This window comes from Bos mutus, chromosome 15 (assembly GCF_027580195.1).
Source record: "Bos mutus isolate GX-2022 chromosome 15, NWIPB_WYAK_1.1, whole genome shotgun sequence".
Lineage (NCBI taxonomy): Eukaryota > Metazoa > Chordata > Mammalia > Artiodactyla > Bovidae > Bos > Bos mutus.
In genome coordinates, this window is record NC_091631.1 from 33,835,863 (window position 1) to 33,853,767 (window position 17,905).

At 39.1% G+C, this 17,905-nt stretch overlaps 2 protein-coding genes across 2 annotated transcripts; both read right to left on the minus strand.

Annotated features, from left to right (window-relative positions):
* Positions 1-2,728: 2,728 nt before the first annotated feature.
* On the minus strand, positions 2,729-16,140 carry LOC106701674 (olfactory receptor 2AG1-like). Its single transcript, XM_070383188.1, has 2 exons — positions 15,221-16,140; positions 2,729-2,744 (listed from the first exon to the last, which is right to left on the minus strand). The coding sequence occupies exons 1-2, from the start codon at positions 16,138-16,140 to the stop codon at positions 2,729-2,731; spliced, it is 936 nt and encodes a 311-aa protein (XP_070239289.1).
* Positions 6,279-7,202, minus strand: LOC102271136 (olfactory receptor 2D3). The gene has a single exon (XM_005911361.2). It carries the CDS (start codon positions 7,200-7,202, stop codon positions 6,279-6,281), a length of 924 nt encoding a protein of 307 aa, XP_005911423.2.
* Positions 16,141-17,905: the final 1,765 nt, after the last annotated feature.

Here is a 17,905-nt window from a genome sequence, read left to right on the forward strand (position 1 = left end):
GCATGAGGCAAACACAGGACAGTGGTGATGAAGAGAGAAGTTGATGAGTGAAGAAAGCTGCAGTTTCTGCAGTCTGCTGATCCATGTCCCAACAGTCAACCTCCACTGCAGTTTACAAAATATTCTGAAGGTTTGGACATTACCTGGGCTATATGTCTTACTCTATATCAAGCCAAGGTGTGCCTTTTTGTTAAAATTCCAAACCTCTCTGGAGGATTTTCCTTGAAGGAAGTCTTTAAACCTAACATCCTAAGAGCTATTGTAAACAGGGCATTCCCTGGAGCAAGCTGCACTTTTACTATTTTTTTTTTTTTAAACTTTCTACAATGACAGATACCCTGGGGCATTTTTTATGGTAATCACAAACAGAAATACCTGAATCTTACCTGAATCTGTTTTTACCTGATGTGAATTTTTAAAAATTTCTTCACTATATGAATTTTTCAATAAGGTCAGTCTGAGAGAACTCTAGAACAGTCTTATGGTCTCCAAGATTTTCTCACATAAGAAACGAGTTCCCAGTCATGCACAAACTGGATGCTTTTTTAAAATGGGACCACCCAGAGGGATGGTTGGGAGGGAGGAGGGAGGAGGGTTCAATAATGATGATATACCTGTGGCGGATTCATTTTGATATAAAAGTTTAAAAATAAAATAAAATTAGAAAATAAAAAGAAAAAGGAAAAAAAAAATACAGCTGACATATGTGTATGCTGCATTATCTTGATGATACCTCCCAAATAAAAAGTGCCAGGAGATTTCAGAATCCCTGTCTGCAGCTATACTAAGAATGCTTTAATTATTTTCAGCTAATGGGGAAAAAAAACTAGAGGTACAAGATGCAATTTAAGATGTCATGACTGTTTAAACAAAAGCTTTATTATAACTATTCAAATACAAAAGACTGTTTGAGAACTAAACATATAATACAGGACTATATAAACAAGTCCAAAGGAAAATTCTCAATTTTCCATCCAAACTCCCTCTGTTTTGAGTCCTCTTCATCATACACAGAATTGCTCAAAGCCTTAGCAGAGATATTTCATTCTTCTTCTTTTTTTTTAATCTCTATTTCCTATCTACTCCTAAGTCTTACCATCTCTTCTACCTCTCCATTGCTACAAGTCTAGAGAAGACCATCATCTCTCTCCTGGGTCACCATAGCAAAGCTCAGTCTTACTGATTGCTTTTCTTGCTTCTATCCTTGTCCACTTACAATCCAGTCTCCAAATGATGCTCAAGATCAGATCAGATCAGATCAGTCACTCAGTCGTGTCCGACTCTTTGCAACCCCATGAATCGCAGCATGCCAGGCCTCCCTGTCCATCACCAACTCCCAGAGTTCACTGAGACTCACGTCCATCGAGTCAGTGATGCCATCCAGCCATCTCATCCTCTGTCATCCCCTTCTCCTCTTGCCCCCAATCCCTCCCAGCATCAGAGTCTTTTCCTATGAGTCAACTCTTTGCATTAGGTGGCCAAAGTACTGGAGTTTCAGCTTTAGCATCATTCCTTCCAAAGAAATCCCAGGGCTGATCTCCTTCAGAATGGACTGGTTGGATCTCCTTGCAGTCCAAGGGACCCTTAAGAGTCTTCTCCAACAACACAGTTCAAAAGCATCAATTCTTCGGTGCTTAGCCTTCTCCAGACATCCTGGAATGTGAAGTCAAGTGGTTCTTAGAAAGCATCACTACGAACAAAGCTAGTGGAGGTGATGGAATTCCAGTTGAGCTATTCCAAATCCTGAAAGATGATGCTGTGAAAGTGCTGCACTCAATATGCCAGCACATTTGGAAAACTCAGCAGTGGCCACAGGACTAGAAAAGGTCAGTTTTCATTCCAATCCCAAAGAAAGGCAATGCCAAAGAATGCTCAAACTACTGCACAATTGCACTCATCTCACACACTAATAAAGTAATGCTCAAAATTCTCCAAGCCAGGCTTCAGCAATACATGAACAGTGAACTTCCTGATGTTCAAGCTGGTTTTAGAAAAGGAAGAGGAGCCAGAGGTCAAATTGCCAACATCCGCTGGATCATGGAAAAAGCAAGAGAGTTCCAGAAAAACATCTATTTCTGCTTTTATTGACTATGCCAAAGCCTTTGACTGTGTGGATCACAATAAACTCTGGAAAATTCTGAAAGAGATGGGAATACCAGACCACCTGACCTGCCTCTTGAGAAATTCATATGCAGGTCAGGAAGCAACAGTTAGAACTGGACATGGAACAACAGACTGGTTCCAAATAGGAAAAGGAGTACATCAAGGCTGTATATTGTCACCCTGCTTATTTAACTTATATGCAGAGTACATTATGAGAAACACTGGAGTGGAAGAAACACAAGCTGGAATCAAGATTGCTGAGAGAAATATTGGTAACCTCAGATATGCAGATGACACCACCCTTATGGCAGAAAGTAAAGAGGAACTCAAAAGCCTCTTGATGAAAGTGAAAGTGGAGAGTGAAAAAGTTGGCTTAAAGCTCAACATTCAGAAAATGAAGATCATGGCATCTGGTCCCATCACTTCATGGGAAATAGATGGGGAAACAGTGGAAACAGTGTCAGACTTTATTTTTCTGGGCTCCAAAATCACTACAGATGGTGACTGCAGCCATGAAAATAATGGTCAAAGGGACCTTTAAAAAGCATATTGGAATGGCTTTCTATTGAACATAAAATCAACCACTTTTTTCAGGACTTCCAAGGTTGTAATGAAGTGAATTGTGTCACCCTAAAAGATGTCTACTTGGAATATCAGAATGTGATTTTTTGGAACAAAGTTCTTTGCAGAAGTAATTATGGGAAATCTCAAGATGAGATCCTCCTGAGCTAATGGTCTCTAAACCCAGTGAAGGATGCCTTTTTAAGAAATGTGGAAGACAAAGAGAATGAAGGAACAAGGCATTTTGAAGACAAAGGCACAGATTGGAGTTATGGTTCCACAAGCCAAGGAAGTCTCCTCCACTAGAGCCTTCCGAGAGAGCATAATCTGCAGATATCTTTGACTTCAGACTTCTGGCTTCCAGAACTATGAATTTCTATTCATAGAACTCTGATCTAAGTCACAGAGTTTGTGGAAATTTGTTATGGCAGCCCCAGGAAGCTAATACCAAGACCCTACCAATCTGTCCTCTGCCTATGTCTATGACCTCGTTCATTGCACTCCCCCTGTCACTCATCAGCCTCCAAACATTCTAATCTGTTTCTGTCCTTGTTGCAAAAAAACTCATTCCAACCCAAGACTCTATATTTTCTCTGCACAAACCCTCCTCTCTAAATCTCTTCTTGGTTGGTTCTTTCTTCTCAACCTTCTGGTCACAGCACAAATGCTGATTTCTACAAGATAAAAGATGTCCTTTAAGATATAAGATATAAGATGACCTTCTCAGAAAGGTCTTTCTTGACCACCTGCTTAAAACTGCAGCCTACCTTTCCTTGCTTTTATTTTCTCAAAGCACTTATCACCATCAGACATATTATGTGTTTTATTGTTAATTCATTTTTATTGCCCTCTTCTAAAATGTAAATTCAGTGGGGATAGGAATTTTAAACTGTCCATTCCTATATATTCAGTACCTAGAAGAGTTCTCAATAAATATTTAGTTAATAAATCAATTAGATATTCATTGTGTAAATAAGCTCAAACTGTGCTTTTGAAAGCAATATTATATGGGTTGATTTAATACAAAAATAACAATCATACAGCCTGTAGCATAATGAAAGGAAATTTATTTCTTTTAAAACTTGAAAAACTATTTGCTCTAGAAAACATGAATAGTTCCCAGATTGTGGCAACTTCAGGAGCTTGTTAGTTTCACACATGCTGTAATTCATCTATCTTCTGCTGCACAGTCATCAATAGTCTGGCATCCAGTTGGAGGTGGGTGTTTTCTTTAAAAAATGTGTTTAAGTATCTGTATTTTCTTATCCTGTTTGAGTTTTCTATAACTCAAAGTGACCCATGGCCACTTGTGCAACAATCATTCCAATTATGTGCTACAACTTCCCTTTTACTAAATGGAAAGAAAAGAGCAAGTAATGGACTGCGCTTTTGAGTGGTCATGAGGCGGCAGCATGTGTAAGTAGTTGCTGCTGTTTATAACTTAGTTTTTCAAAGAACCTTTGGAGCAGAATTTGTTTCCTTGTATAGGTGCATACTGGTTCACATAATCTGAAAACAATACACATCTATGTACATGGTGAATCTAGTATTGCACAGATTTATTCTCCCATGTAGGATCATTCTACACGATGCATTCAATTCAGCAAGGACCTTGTCACATATAATGAACAGCACTGGGTACTCATAAAAGGCCATGGACATGGAAGCTGGAATTGGCAGAAGTCAATGTGGCAAATTTGACTTTCATGAGGGCTTCTCATTATTCCTGGCTCATGCCATCCTTCACCCACAATCATCTTGCAGATGCCTAAAGAGAAGGTCATGAAGTGAGAGCAGAATTCCAAGGAGAAATTGCTCAGTAAAAGATAAGTGCTTCCATAATCTTCTCACTTTGTGAAAGGATGATCTGGATGATCTGGTTGTGGTTAGCAGCACTCGTCTTCATATGACAAGAATCCCTACATATGGCTCCATAGCAGGTAGGTGGGGGTGAGTCAGGAGGTACATGTAAGTCTGGAAATGGAGGAAAAAGTAATGTAATGAGTTTGCGTCGTGGGACCTCTGCCAAGAGAAATGGACAATGGATTGAGATGGTCCCCAACTATGTTTTCATTGCTCACAAGCCCTGAAACAGGCCATGGATGTGAATCGGAAGTGTTCACACTTACCAGTGAAGCATTAAGAAATTTCACTTAATACTTGCAGTTAGATCTTTGCTGTTGTCATTCAGTCGCTCAGTCATGTCCGACTTTTTGTAACTCCATGGACTACAGCACACCAGTCTTCCTTGTCCTTTACTATCTCCGAGAGTTTGCTCAAACTTCTGATTTTTAGAGTTAGGTCTTTAGTTCAGGGCAGGGGAGAAGAGGATGGTGGATTTGCTTCTAAGGGAGGGGCAGTGTTCCAGGCTGGACGTTGATTAGAAGCTACAGGTCTGTCAGTGATGCTGCTTCTGCTCTTACAGAGGGTTATAGCAGAGTTAGAAATGACCAAAGGCATCCTTTCATCCTACAGAGCAATCTTCACCTTCTAGGATTGCTTCTCATATGTCAGTGATTCTCTTCCACTTTGCAAAAAAGAGGACTGATGGGTGTTGGCAAGTCAAACCTGCAGAAGAGGGGAGAGCATGTCCGAGGGGGAGCAACTGTGGTGTATTTGTGTCACAGGTAAAGGACCTGAGAGTTCTGATGTAGGCAGTGTTCCTCTCCATCTAGTTCCCTTAGCCAGCAACGATCCTTGGAGAGAAACGGTGCTTGATATACAGAAGATGTATCATCCTTACTGGAATCTGAGGTCCCACACATTACTGTCCGAGCCAACAGCGCCACCATGTGCATCTGAATTGGCTACAGGAGTATTTTGAGACTGCAGGAAATGAAACAAATAAAAAGCCAAGGGTCCAGTATCAGAGTTTCAGGGTTAGAAAAGTCATTGATATCTTCTCACTAGAACTTTTAGAGTCTAGCGTAGGACTCCAAGATCTGTTGAAGACTGTATTTGATGTTAGCATGGGATGAGACTAACAATTATCTGTGAAGTTTAGAATCAAAAGGTAATATCACTGGGTGAATATGGATTAGTGAATGAATAGTGCAGTGTAAATGAAGATCCTATTCAATATTTTAAGTATTCATATAATATAATATATAAATATAATCAATATAATATTATACTATACAATATAAGAGCAAAGCTCTATTTTACTTGCCTCATAATAATAATAATCTATAAACACAAAGAGTAATCTAGATCAAGAGGCAGGTTCGATGCACGATACTGGATGCTTGGGGCTAGTGCACTGGGACCACCCAGAGGGATGGTATGGGGAGGGAGGAGGGAGGAGGGTTCAGGATGGGGAACACATGTATACCTGTGGCGGATTCATTTTGATATTTGGCAAAACTAATACAATTATGTAAAGTTTAAAAATAAAATAAAATAAAAATAAAATAAATTTGTAAATAGTTAAAAAAAAAGAGGCAGTAGACAAACTTGAAATATTCTAGACATACAAGGTCACCTCTATGTGCCTTACTGATGTATCAGCCTAGAGACACGTCAGAGAGAAAGCTGTTACAGATGTTGAACCACTTTAAAATGTCTTCATCCCCATGATGGTATGTCAATACAGAGATCATTGGCTCTAAGGGACTCTATCTTCCAAATAATTTTTTAAATGCCTGCTTAACATCTTTGTTCCTTAGGCTATAAATGAATGGGTTCATCATAGATGTTATGACTGAATAGAACACTGAGATCACCTTATCCCCCTCATTCATTTTCTTGGCATTTGGACGCATATAGGTAAATATTGTTGATCCATAGAAGAAGACAACAACAATGAGATGAGAACCACACGTAGAAAAGACCTTGAGTCTCCTCTCCCCTGCCCGTATCTGAATCACAGTGGAGATAATATTCCAGTAAGAGAAAAGGATAAGGGAGAGAGGACCGAGGAGAATTATCACACCCATGGCAAAGATGGCCATCTCAGCTTTGTAGGTTTCTTCTGAAGCCAACTTCAAGAGGGCAGGAGGTTCACAAAAATAATGATCAATTATGTTCTGGCCATGGTATGAAAGATATAAAGTAAATGCTGTATCTACTAGAGACACAAGTGCTCCACTAGTCCAAGATCCTATGGACAGCTGAACACAAATCCTCTGGGTCATGAGGGTAGAGTAGTGAAGGGGCTTGCAGACAGCCACATAGCGGTCATAGGACATCACTGCTAGCAGGGAGCTTTCTGTACACCCTGCTACTAGAAAAAAAATCATCTGAATTGAGCACCCTGACTTGGAAATGGTCTTTCTTGTTACCAGCAAATGGAATAGCATCTGGGGGACAATTGTTGTAGAGAAAAGGAGATCACTAAATGACAGGTTTTTAAGGAAGAAATACATTGGTGTATGCAGTCGAGAGTCAGTATGAATTAACAGTATGATGAGCAGATTCCCAAATACAGTCAGCAGGTAGATGATGAGAAATATCACAAATAGCACGATCTGGGTCTGCTGATCTGAAGAAAGGCCCAGCAAGATGAATTCAGTCAGACAGGTTTGGTTTTTTGTGCCCATGGATGTTTATTCCTGTCTACACAATAAGCATCAATAGAGCTATAAAAATCTGACTACATTTGAGCATCAGATCCTGAAAGTAAAGATCTCACTGGAATAAAAAGTGTATTTGATTTTTAAAAAATTCTTATAAATATTTGACATGAATTTCTAAAAATTTCCACCACCATATTTCTACTGAAGCTGTCTAAAAAGAACACTAATATGTGGATTTGAAAAATTATAAAGTTTTCTGCATTTAGTAGAGAACCCAGGTTTTTATTTTTTGTAGTTTGCTTTTTAGTCAGACTTTCACTTTTATTTCATCAAGAAGCAGAACAAATAATTAATTTTTCCTTTGTGATTCCAAGAGATGCCTTATCATCCTTCCAAGTAGAAAGTAAATTTTATGAGACCATGTTATATGATTTTATAATCCACAGTCCTGATTATGTTCTATATTCTTCACTGGATCAGGGAATCAAGGTTCAGTGGAAGTGCTCAAGAGTAAGGCATGATCAGACTTCTGTATGACAGAAGCAGGATAGTGGAGACCAGCCTAGACTTAGGCAGCACCACGCACTTGGGAAATAGGGAGGGCCTTTTGTGGTGACCCAGTGCAGCCACAACAGCTGCCTGCAGAGTTGGAGTGTCTTATCTGGCATAACCATGTTTGAGCTCCTTCATGCTGCAGATGTATCAGAAGTCCAATCAGTCGGAGACATGCATCAGGCACTGGTCCAATGCTCTGCAGCCAGGCAGTAAACGCTACTCAAAGTCTATAGCTTTACCTCAGGAACAAGCAAGGAATAACCTGATGAATCCAAGCTCCTGGGGAAAGAGTTTAGAAAGACTTAGGAAAGGTAGTAGGGTCATGGGCAAATGGCTAGGAATCAGGGCTGGAGTCTGATATTCCAGGGAAAGGCTGAAGTACTAGTCCTAGAACTGCCCTTTACAATGAAGGAGATGTCAGAGCAGAAAGTCAGTTACCTGGCAGGGATATCTTGGGATGGGGTGGGGGGCCGGGGGGGTGGCGGGGCGGGTAGGGGGAGGTGGAGTCAAGACTGCCGACATACAAGGGTTTGTTTTCAAAGATAAAACCACACATCTAATTGGCAATATAGGACAAATGTGGCCTGATCAGTTGTGACTGGACCACCTGCTCATGAACTGCTAAGTATTAGGACTCAAAGACCACGTGGTTACAGTGAGGTTTCTATTCATAAATATCTATCCAGATGGAAATGCAATGGATCCAGCCTGAACCAACTGTATAATATATTGGCCTTGAGGGACCAGGAAGGCAGAGTCAGGAAATAATTTGAGGAATTGATAAAACAAAATGAGAAATATCTTTTCCATTGATACAATGTAAAGGGAATACACAGGAGAATCATTGATAAACTGCAACATCAGCAGCCAAAATAATCCACTACTGATTTCATTTCCCAATGATTTCTGATAAACCCATTTTTTTTCACTGCTTCATCATTGTAAATTTACTTGTAATGAACTGTGCATATTTCATGTGTACAATTTGATGAATTTTGATATATGTATATAATTACATGTTTTTTTAAAGTTCTCATTAATTTATACATAATTATTTGTTTACAAGCCTGTCTCCCAGGCTAGGTTTTATGTTTCTTCAGTGTAAAAATCCTATCTGAATCCATATGACTGCATCACCCAGTATATAGTAAATTTTTAGCAAATGTTCACTGACTGGATTGGTATATGAATGACTGAATACATGCAGAAACAAATAGATTCCTCTCATACTCACAGGCACTGTCACAAACCTGCACTCAAACACTCCTAAGCTAATAATGCTTTTAAAAGCATACCATGAAATTTGGAAGACACAGGTGATGCAGGTCCAGCTTCATGGTATCTTTGGGATGGGGAGATCCTGTGACCACGAAGAGGGTGTAACACTAGGTGTGACCACCAGGAATGCTGGTATAAGTGAGAGGCGTCAGTGGTAGTTGTTCCTCTTCCAGTAGAAATAGGAACAGATCCTCAATATACATCCTGTTCTCTTTTTCATTCTTACCCATGAAAGCAGACGTGCAATGTGGCAGCAGCCTGAATACTAGGTACTGGAGCAGGAAGCGTCCACACACCTCACACTAGCACTCCGGTGCTTGGACTCTTCCCACCTCCCAGATAATGCCGAGTACGTTACAAGAAGCTCTGTCTTGTGTCCTAGGTATTTTCCTGTGAGTTCAGTGGGAATCACCCAGAGAGTGTGGAAAAAGTGAAACAGGAAGAGAACACCTATGTAGCCAGGATGAAAGGTAAGAACACAGGAAGATTCTTATAGTTGAAAACGGGTAGTGAGTTTGAGAGACAATGGATCTTTTGATTTCTTGTGCCTTTTAGCACACAAACTGACCACCTCGGTAAGTACCCAGTAGCAAGATTTCTAAGAGTGAGAATTCATGAGAAGAGAGAAAAATAAAAATCTCTTCTCCCAAATAGACTGTGGATTGTAAAAATAAAGACACAGCCCTTCTCCCAGGACAAACTCTGGTTCTGCAGAGACTTGATGCCTTCAGCATCTTCCTCCTTACCTGGAGACCAAGGATGAGTTTGTTCTAGAGATGGGGAGCTGTAGGTAAGCAGACCTGCCAGTGAGTCCAGCAGAGTGAGATCGAGAGATCCAAGCTGCACATCCAGAGTTTGGTTTTGAATGACGGTGACTCTCAGTCCTCTTTCCTAACAGCTGGGTATGAAACGGACTTTCCCGTGGATTCTATTTCAATCTCTGACTGTGTTCTTGGGTGAATTTTACACTACTTTTTTAAGCACCAACACTGAATTGAGTCTTTCTCTGAGAGGATCATAAAAGATGTGATCCTGAGAGATGATGCCAGCAGGAGGTCCCCAGGGTATCGCTAAGCATACCTCCTTCTATTATCTCTACACAATGAGATACCATGGGATCTTTTGTAGATTTTTCTTTCTTTTGTTTATAATCATAGAGTTCTGTGAATATCCTCTAATTCCCAGAGTTTGTCTAATCAAAGAAAAAATTCTATAGGCTCTGAATATGAGAAAGAATCAAGTCTCTCTTCTTGGGAGCAGAAGCAATATGTAAAATATATGCTGACAGGCAGTTGTCCATCCTTTAATTTAAATCCTTAGAAAAGTGGAAACGTGCATCTTTTCCCATATTTCTCCTTTAACTGCTTTTAAAATTATTGTTAATTTGAGGATATTATGGCTATCTTTTACAAAAGCTTAACTCGTCTTAGAAAATAATAGATTTGAGATACTTTATGTAAAAATCAAATGTTTGAACTATATACTAAAGACAGATCTGTATTTTTCTGAAACATGCTAGATTTAAACTACTTAATGCTTTATTTACTCATCGATATTTAGTTCTTTTTAATAAAAGAAAAATACTGTAGTCATTTATTATCTTTGCTACTAAATTTTTCCATCCGTCTTTCTTTCCCTTTTATGGCAGTAGGAAAATTATTTATTTATTGCTCGGATATAATTTTTAAAATATATCAGTCAAGTTATATTTCTCATTGTAATTTTTCTGTTGAATCCAAACTGAATTCTTTATATTATAGATATGTGATTAAATTTTTCTTATCTTTCTTTCTTGTTAATTTTTACCTCTTTTTTCAATCAAGTCATTATGTATTCTGGTTTATGAAATCTCCTTGTGATTTCATATGTCCTTACAACTATCCAGAGAAATGGGACTGATTTACTGCAAATTATCTCCACTACATCTTTGTTGCTTTTTCTTTATTCAAATCTGTTTGTCATGTTATATTTTCAATTTGTGAGTATATTGTAAAGAAAATTCTATTTTTCTTTTTTAAGTTCATTTTTTAATTGAGGAATAATTGATTCATAATATTGTGTTAGTTTCAAGTGTACAGCAGAGTGATTCTTTTTTTTTTTTTTTTTTGCAGAATATATTCCTTATAGGCTATTATAAGATATTTGGTATAATTCTTTGTGCTATACAGTAAATCCTTGTAGCTTACCTATTTTATACTCCTAATTTGTCCTCCGTACCCCATTCTCCTGTTTGGTAACTGTAATTTGTTTTCTATGAGTCTGTTTCTGTTTTCCACAAAGATTCATCTAGATTATATTTTAGATTTTATCTGTCTCTGTCTGAAATATTAATCAGCCATAAAAATATTGCCATTTGCATCAACATGGATGGAACTAGAAAATATAATGCCTAGTAAAATAAGTCAGACATACATATAATACAATTTGAAAATATTTCGCCCATTGTGTAGTAGGTTTCCCTTTTATTTTTCTGATGGTTCCTTTGCTGTGGAGAGGATTTTTAGTTTGATGTAGCCCTACTTGTTTATTTTGCTTTTGTTGTCTATGTCTTTGGTCTGAGATCCAAAAGATAATTGCCAAGACCAGTGTTAAGGAATTTCGCCCTATGTTTTCTTCTAGGAATGGGAACATATTTAATCAATTTCAACTTTATAATTATTGGAGTAGAAAATTAGCTATTGGAATATCTTATCCTTAGGGCTAATGGGTAAAGAAAAGTCTTATGATGGCAATTATAGGAACAATCAAAGTCCAGGGGCTTTTGATCAGGATTTATTTCTCACACAAGTTATTTATATTTCATCTGGGAGTAAAAACTCTTGTTGTGTAAATCTTGGAGTACACACATACACACACTCATGGGCACACAGATCTGATTCTATACTTACTGATTGATTTATTTCTTCTTTTGATATGTTTCTCCTGTTTGCTATTTTTTGATAATATATCAAAACATATTTTGATATGTTTCTCCTGTTCCTGGAGAAGGGAATGGCTACCCACTCCAGTATTCTGGCCTAGAGAATTCCATGGACTGTATAGTCCATGGGGTCACAAAGAGTCTGACACGATTGAGCGACTTTCGCTTTCACTTTCTTTCCTGTTAGCTATGTGCTGTGTGCTCTGCTTAGTCACTCAGTCGTGTCCGACTCTTTGTGACCCCATGGACTGTAGCCCACCAGGCTCCTCTGTCCATAGGGATTCTCCAGGCAAGAATACTGGAGTGGATTGGCATGGCCTCTTCCAGGTGATATTCCCAACCCAGGGATCGAACCCAGGTCTCCCTCATTGCATGAGGATTCTTTACCATCTGAGCCAACAGGGAAGCTGAAGAATACTGGAGTGGGTAGCCTATTCCTTCTCCAAGGGAACTTCCTAACCCAAGAATTGAAGCGGCGTCTCCTGCAATGCAGGCGGATTCTTTACCAGCTCAGCTACCAGGGAAGCCCTCTGTTAGCTATAGATCTTCAAAAATATGTCACAATTCTATAGCGGTGTGTAGGGACTTTTTTCATTCACAGTTATTTCACTGATGCTACTTTGTTTTTACTTTTGAACAACCAACAATAATACATTTTTACAATGATGTCAAAGGGTAATTGGACAATACAGCTCACTGACTATTTCTCTGTTAAAGGCAGCTGAAAATTAGAGTAGTATTTGCTCAGTTAGCACTGAATAAAGATAATTTGTTCAGCAGAAACAAAGGACAGATCATTTCTAATTAGAACATTTAGTAGTTGTATAAATATGGAAAACCATCAACTCTTTCTGAGAATCAGTCATTTTATTTGTGAAATGGGGATAGTATTTGTCCTGCTTTAATCTTTATAATTCTAAAGGCTAAAAGTAACTAATATTTATATATCCAATAATAAATTTTAAAAAGCAGACTGTACAGAAGCTGCAATGAGGAATAGAGAAATATATATATAAAGGAGATTTTGATAAACCTTTCCCAATTCAAGACAGAGCAAATGGACAAAAAATAGCAAAAATAAAAAAGCTAAAGATATAATCAATTAAAAAGTACAAACACATATCAAACTGCAAACTATCATAATAAAATTGTATCTCTTTCCAGTGTATATGGAACATTCACAAATATTGTTACAAACATAATCTCAATAAGTTGCAAATAAATAGTTATTATGCAAGAAGCATGTATATATCATTAGCTGTAGGGAATGGGAGTGAGAAGTTTGGAGAGGGCAAAAACACCAGCTAGACTTCTTGGGATAGATATTACTTCATAGGTTGATTTTTTAATCAGGTAAATATTTTATATAATTTAAAATAAAATAAAAAATTTAAAATAATTCATAAAAATTGAAAGAAAAATGTAATAAACAAACCTAGCTATGTATCCAGATTGTGATGTGTGTGTGGTGAGATAAAACAGCTGAGGGCTGTGTTGTTGCCATCAGGACCTGGAACATTTGATAAGAGGCAAAAAGATGAGACTAGGGAAGAGAAGCAAAGGCGTCAGTGGTATTGCTAATGCTAGATGGTGAATACGTAAGAATGTTATATGTACATATATAGAACCAGTTTATTTGTATATATATACATGCTGTGCTGTGCTTAGTTGCTTAGTCATGTCTGACTCTGTGACCCATGGACTTTAGCCTGTCAGACTCCTCTGTCCATGGGGATTCTCCAGGCAAGAATACTGGAGTGGGTTGCCATGCTCCTCCAGGGAATCCAGGTCTCCCACACTGCAGGCGGATTCTTTACTGTCTGAGCCACCAGAGAAATCCAAGAATACTGGAGTGCGTAACCTATCCCTGCTCCAGGGGATCTTCCCAACCCGGGAATTGAGCCAGGGTCTCCTGCCTTACAGGAGGATTCTTTACCAGTTGAGTTACCAGGAAAGACATACATACATATGTATATATTACTTGTAGATACATTATGCATTAGAATAAGGGTATATTATCTAGCTCCTGGTATTACGAAGACCAGTTAGTAATCTGCTATAGTAAAAGTCCAGGGCAGAGATAATGGTAATTGGGACCAGAGTGGAATATTTGAGTGTTGAAAACTGGGATGTTTTTAAGGAAAGAAATACCACAGAAATTACTGATAGATTGGATCTTTGCTAAATCTTGTCCAAAGGAAATATTAGTTCTTTTTTTTTTCATGGAAAGTTATCTTTTTAAAATTTGTTTCCTTATGTAATTAGCTTCAAGCATTACAGAGTAGCTAAAGGTTTCCAGGCAAGGTATGTGGAGCAGAGGAGTTCATTTTAAATTCAGAATTTAAGAAATCTTCAAAGGGTCTGAGGCAGAAAGGAGTTAATAAAGGAAAAACAAGGTGACTGGGCAAAGTGTAAGTGGTGATGATGCAGATACTGGTAAGACTGCTTCCATTTCAGATGTCGATTTGACCATTAATTCCTATTCAGGAGTACCAATCAGGGCTGAGGCTTTAAAGGAGCATGTTCCCATTAGGGAGCTCTTGAATTATGATGCTCATTACCAAGTGTGCTGGCTGCTTTCACACATGACCTTTAAGGCATCAATAATTTATAATGTGATTTATTTGTAAATAATGTGAAAAGAAAGTACTTGGCTGTCCTGATACAACATGAGTAGCTTGAGGAGTTGATGCAGAAACCAAAGCGTAGGTAACTGTGTAAGAATTTTTTTCCAGTGTCTAGGACTCTGATATAAACCTGGGAAGGTCTGCCCACAGTAAAATGTCTAATATTATATGACTATAAATGCTCACTAATAGGAAGGTAAAAACTGAGAAATTCTGTCAATAGCAACAAGTAAAATTCAACATTTCTATCTTCATTTTATCTTCATGTTCCTCTCTAGTTTTTATTTCTGCTTTAAATTGAGCTGTGCCAAAAAATCTGGCTAACTTTCTCTGTGATTGGGTATAGGATTGTCAGAGGGTAAGAAAAGAAACTACTGAAGTAAAATGTAAGGTCACTCTGTCAGAACAGAAAAAGAATTTCAAACATATCCTGGGATATTGATCAGAGAAATGAATGCTTCTTAACTATCAAAATACAGAGCTGATAGAGACAAAGTTGTGTCTCTAAGACCAAATGAGGACTTAGTTCTAATATGGCAGATTTTCAGAATTTTCATAATGTAGAAGAACCACATAAAACCAGGAGTGGATATGAAGCACCATCTAGGAGTTATAGGGCTTCAATATCACACTGGCAGCCACCATCCTAGATAAGAGAAAACCTCCCTAATACTCTCCTGAAGGCCCCCATTACCTCCTTGTTTCTCAGACTATAGATGAGAGGGTTCAGTGCTGGAGTAATGACAATATAAAATACAGAGAGGATGTTGTCCTGTTGGGGACTGTGGTGGGAGCTGGGCTGGACATACATAAACATGGCAGCTCCATAGTACATTCCCACCACAGTCAGATGAGAAGAACACGTGAAGAGGGCTTTCTGCCTTCCCTCTCCTGAGGACATGTGGAGGACAGCAGCTAGGACAAATGTATAGGAGGCAAGGACAGCAGCAAGGGAGGGCATGAGAAAGACGGAACCTGACACATACACCATGAACTCATATCTGGAGGTATCTGCACAGGCCAATTTCAGCAAGGGTGGGATCTCACAGAAGAGGTGCCTGATTTCCCGGGTCATGCAGAAAGGAAAATGCATGGTATATGAAGTGTGTATCACAGAATTCAGGAATGCCAGGGTCCAAGGGGTGGCCATCATGAGCCAGCAGATCCTGGGCCTCATGAGGACCATGTAGTTCAGAGGATGACAAATGGCCACATACCTGTCATAGGCCATGAAGGCCAGTAGGAGGTCCTCTGCACCACCGAAGGTCAGTACTAGGAACATCTGAAGGGCACAACCCTCAAAGGAGATGGCATTCTCTCCACGCAGATAATCCACAAGCATTTTAGGAATAACTACAGATGTAAGCATCAAATCCATGAGAGAAAGCTGGCTGAGCAGGAGGTACATGGGCACATGGAGCCAGGCATCCATTGTGATGACCAGGAGCAGCAGGCCATTGCTGGTGAGGGCCAGTGTGTACAGGACTGAGATTGTAGTGCAGAGCAGTCCAGGAGACCCACTGTCGGTCAGAATCCCCACCAAGATGAAACCACTTTCCAAGGTGGAGTTATAGAGCTCCATTTCTGTGGTTTATTTTTCATTATCTGAAATTATGAAAAATCAGATAAGGTAGTTCTGATGTGGTCACTGGGGACTCCTTGCCTTTACAATGTTACAGCCCTTGATTGAAAGAAATTAGTTGCTCAGTTTATCATACCATGTATTAGTCATTCATTCATAAATTAAATCACCAAGTATGTACTGATAACATATTGTTAAAATAGCACATTTCTTTCCTGTTTCTGATGTTTCCTTCATTATAGGCAAGTCCCATTTGGGCAGTAATTCTGCATTTGCTCTGCTTTACCATCCCACTTCCTTCTCTTGAGAAACAAGAGCAACTTAACCAATGGGAAACATTAAAGGGAAAATCTAGACATATAGACATATGGAGTGCACTAAGTCACTTCAGTCGTGTCCAACTCTGCGACCCCATGGACTGTAGCCTGCCAGGCTCCTCTGTCCAAGGGATTCTCCAAGCAAGAATACTGGAGTGGGTTGCTGTGCCCTCCTCCAGGGGATCTTCCCGACCCAGTGATTGAACGCATGTCTCTTTACATCTCCTGCACCGGCAGGTAGGTTCTTTACCACTAACGCCACCTGGGAAGTTCAGACATATGGTATCCAGCTTCTTTTTCCTTCCCTTCTTTTCAGGAGATGCAGCATCTTTGAGAAGGTCTAACACATATTTCCTTCTCTCCCACCCAGGTTGTGAAGCAATTGAGACAGGAGATATTTGTGCAGCCAAAACATCACCCTATTTTTCATAAAGTAGAAATTACGGGATGTAATTTCTGTGTCAGTGGATAATGGACTTCCTAAACCAACCTCAAAATGAACATAATTACCTTTGCAGTCACAAGCAAAGCAGGACCAGGTCAGTACTTCCCACTGAAGAAGGACTGGTGGAACAGGAGAACAAGAGATACAAGTACTGGTCATTGTATCTTCTAAGAAAAAGAGAGAATTTTATTCGGTTCATTCTCCAATTAGATTAACTTCCTCCCTGAAACTTGAGAAGAAAGGAGAGAATAGAGACTAAGGATTAACGTTCAGTTCAGTTGCTCAGTCGTGTCCAACTCTTTGTGACCCCATGGACTGCAGCACACCAGGCCTCCCTATCTATCACCAACTCCCAGAGTTTACTCAAACTCATGTCCATTGACTCAGCTCTTTGCATCAGGTGGCCAAAGTATTGGAGTTTCAGCTTCAACATCAGCCCTTCCAATGAACACCCAGGACTGATCTCCTTTAGGATGGACTGGTTGGATCTCCTTGCAGTCCAAGGGACTCTCAACAGTCTTTTCCAACAACACAGTTCAAAAGCATCAATTCTTCGTCCCTCAGCTTTCTTTATAGTCCAGCTCTCACATCCATACATGACTACTGAAAAAACCATAGCCTTGACTAGACGGACCTTTGTTGGCAAAGTAATGTCTCTGCTTTTGAATATGCTATCTAGGTTGGTCATAACTTTCCTTCCAAGGAGTAAGCGTCTTTTAATTTCATGGCTTCAATCACCATCTGCAGTGATTTTGGAGCCCCCCAAAATAAAGTCTCTCACTGTTTCCACTGTTTCCCCATCTATTTCCCATGAAGTGATGGGACCAGATGCCATGATCTTAGTTTTCTGACTGTTGATAGATTCTCAATAAATGTAAAGTATGAGCAGTATACAGAAACCAGTTTACAGAAATTTTTGTTCAATTACTCTCTTTTTGTTTTTATTGGTGGTAAAAAACAAACAACATGCAATCTACTCTTTTAAAGTTTTAAGTGTACAGTA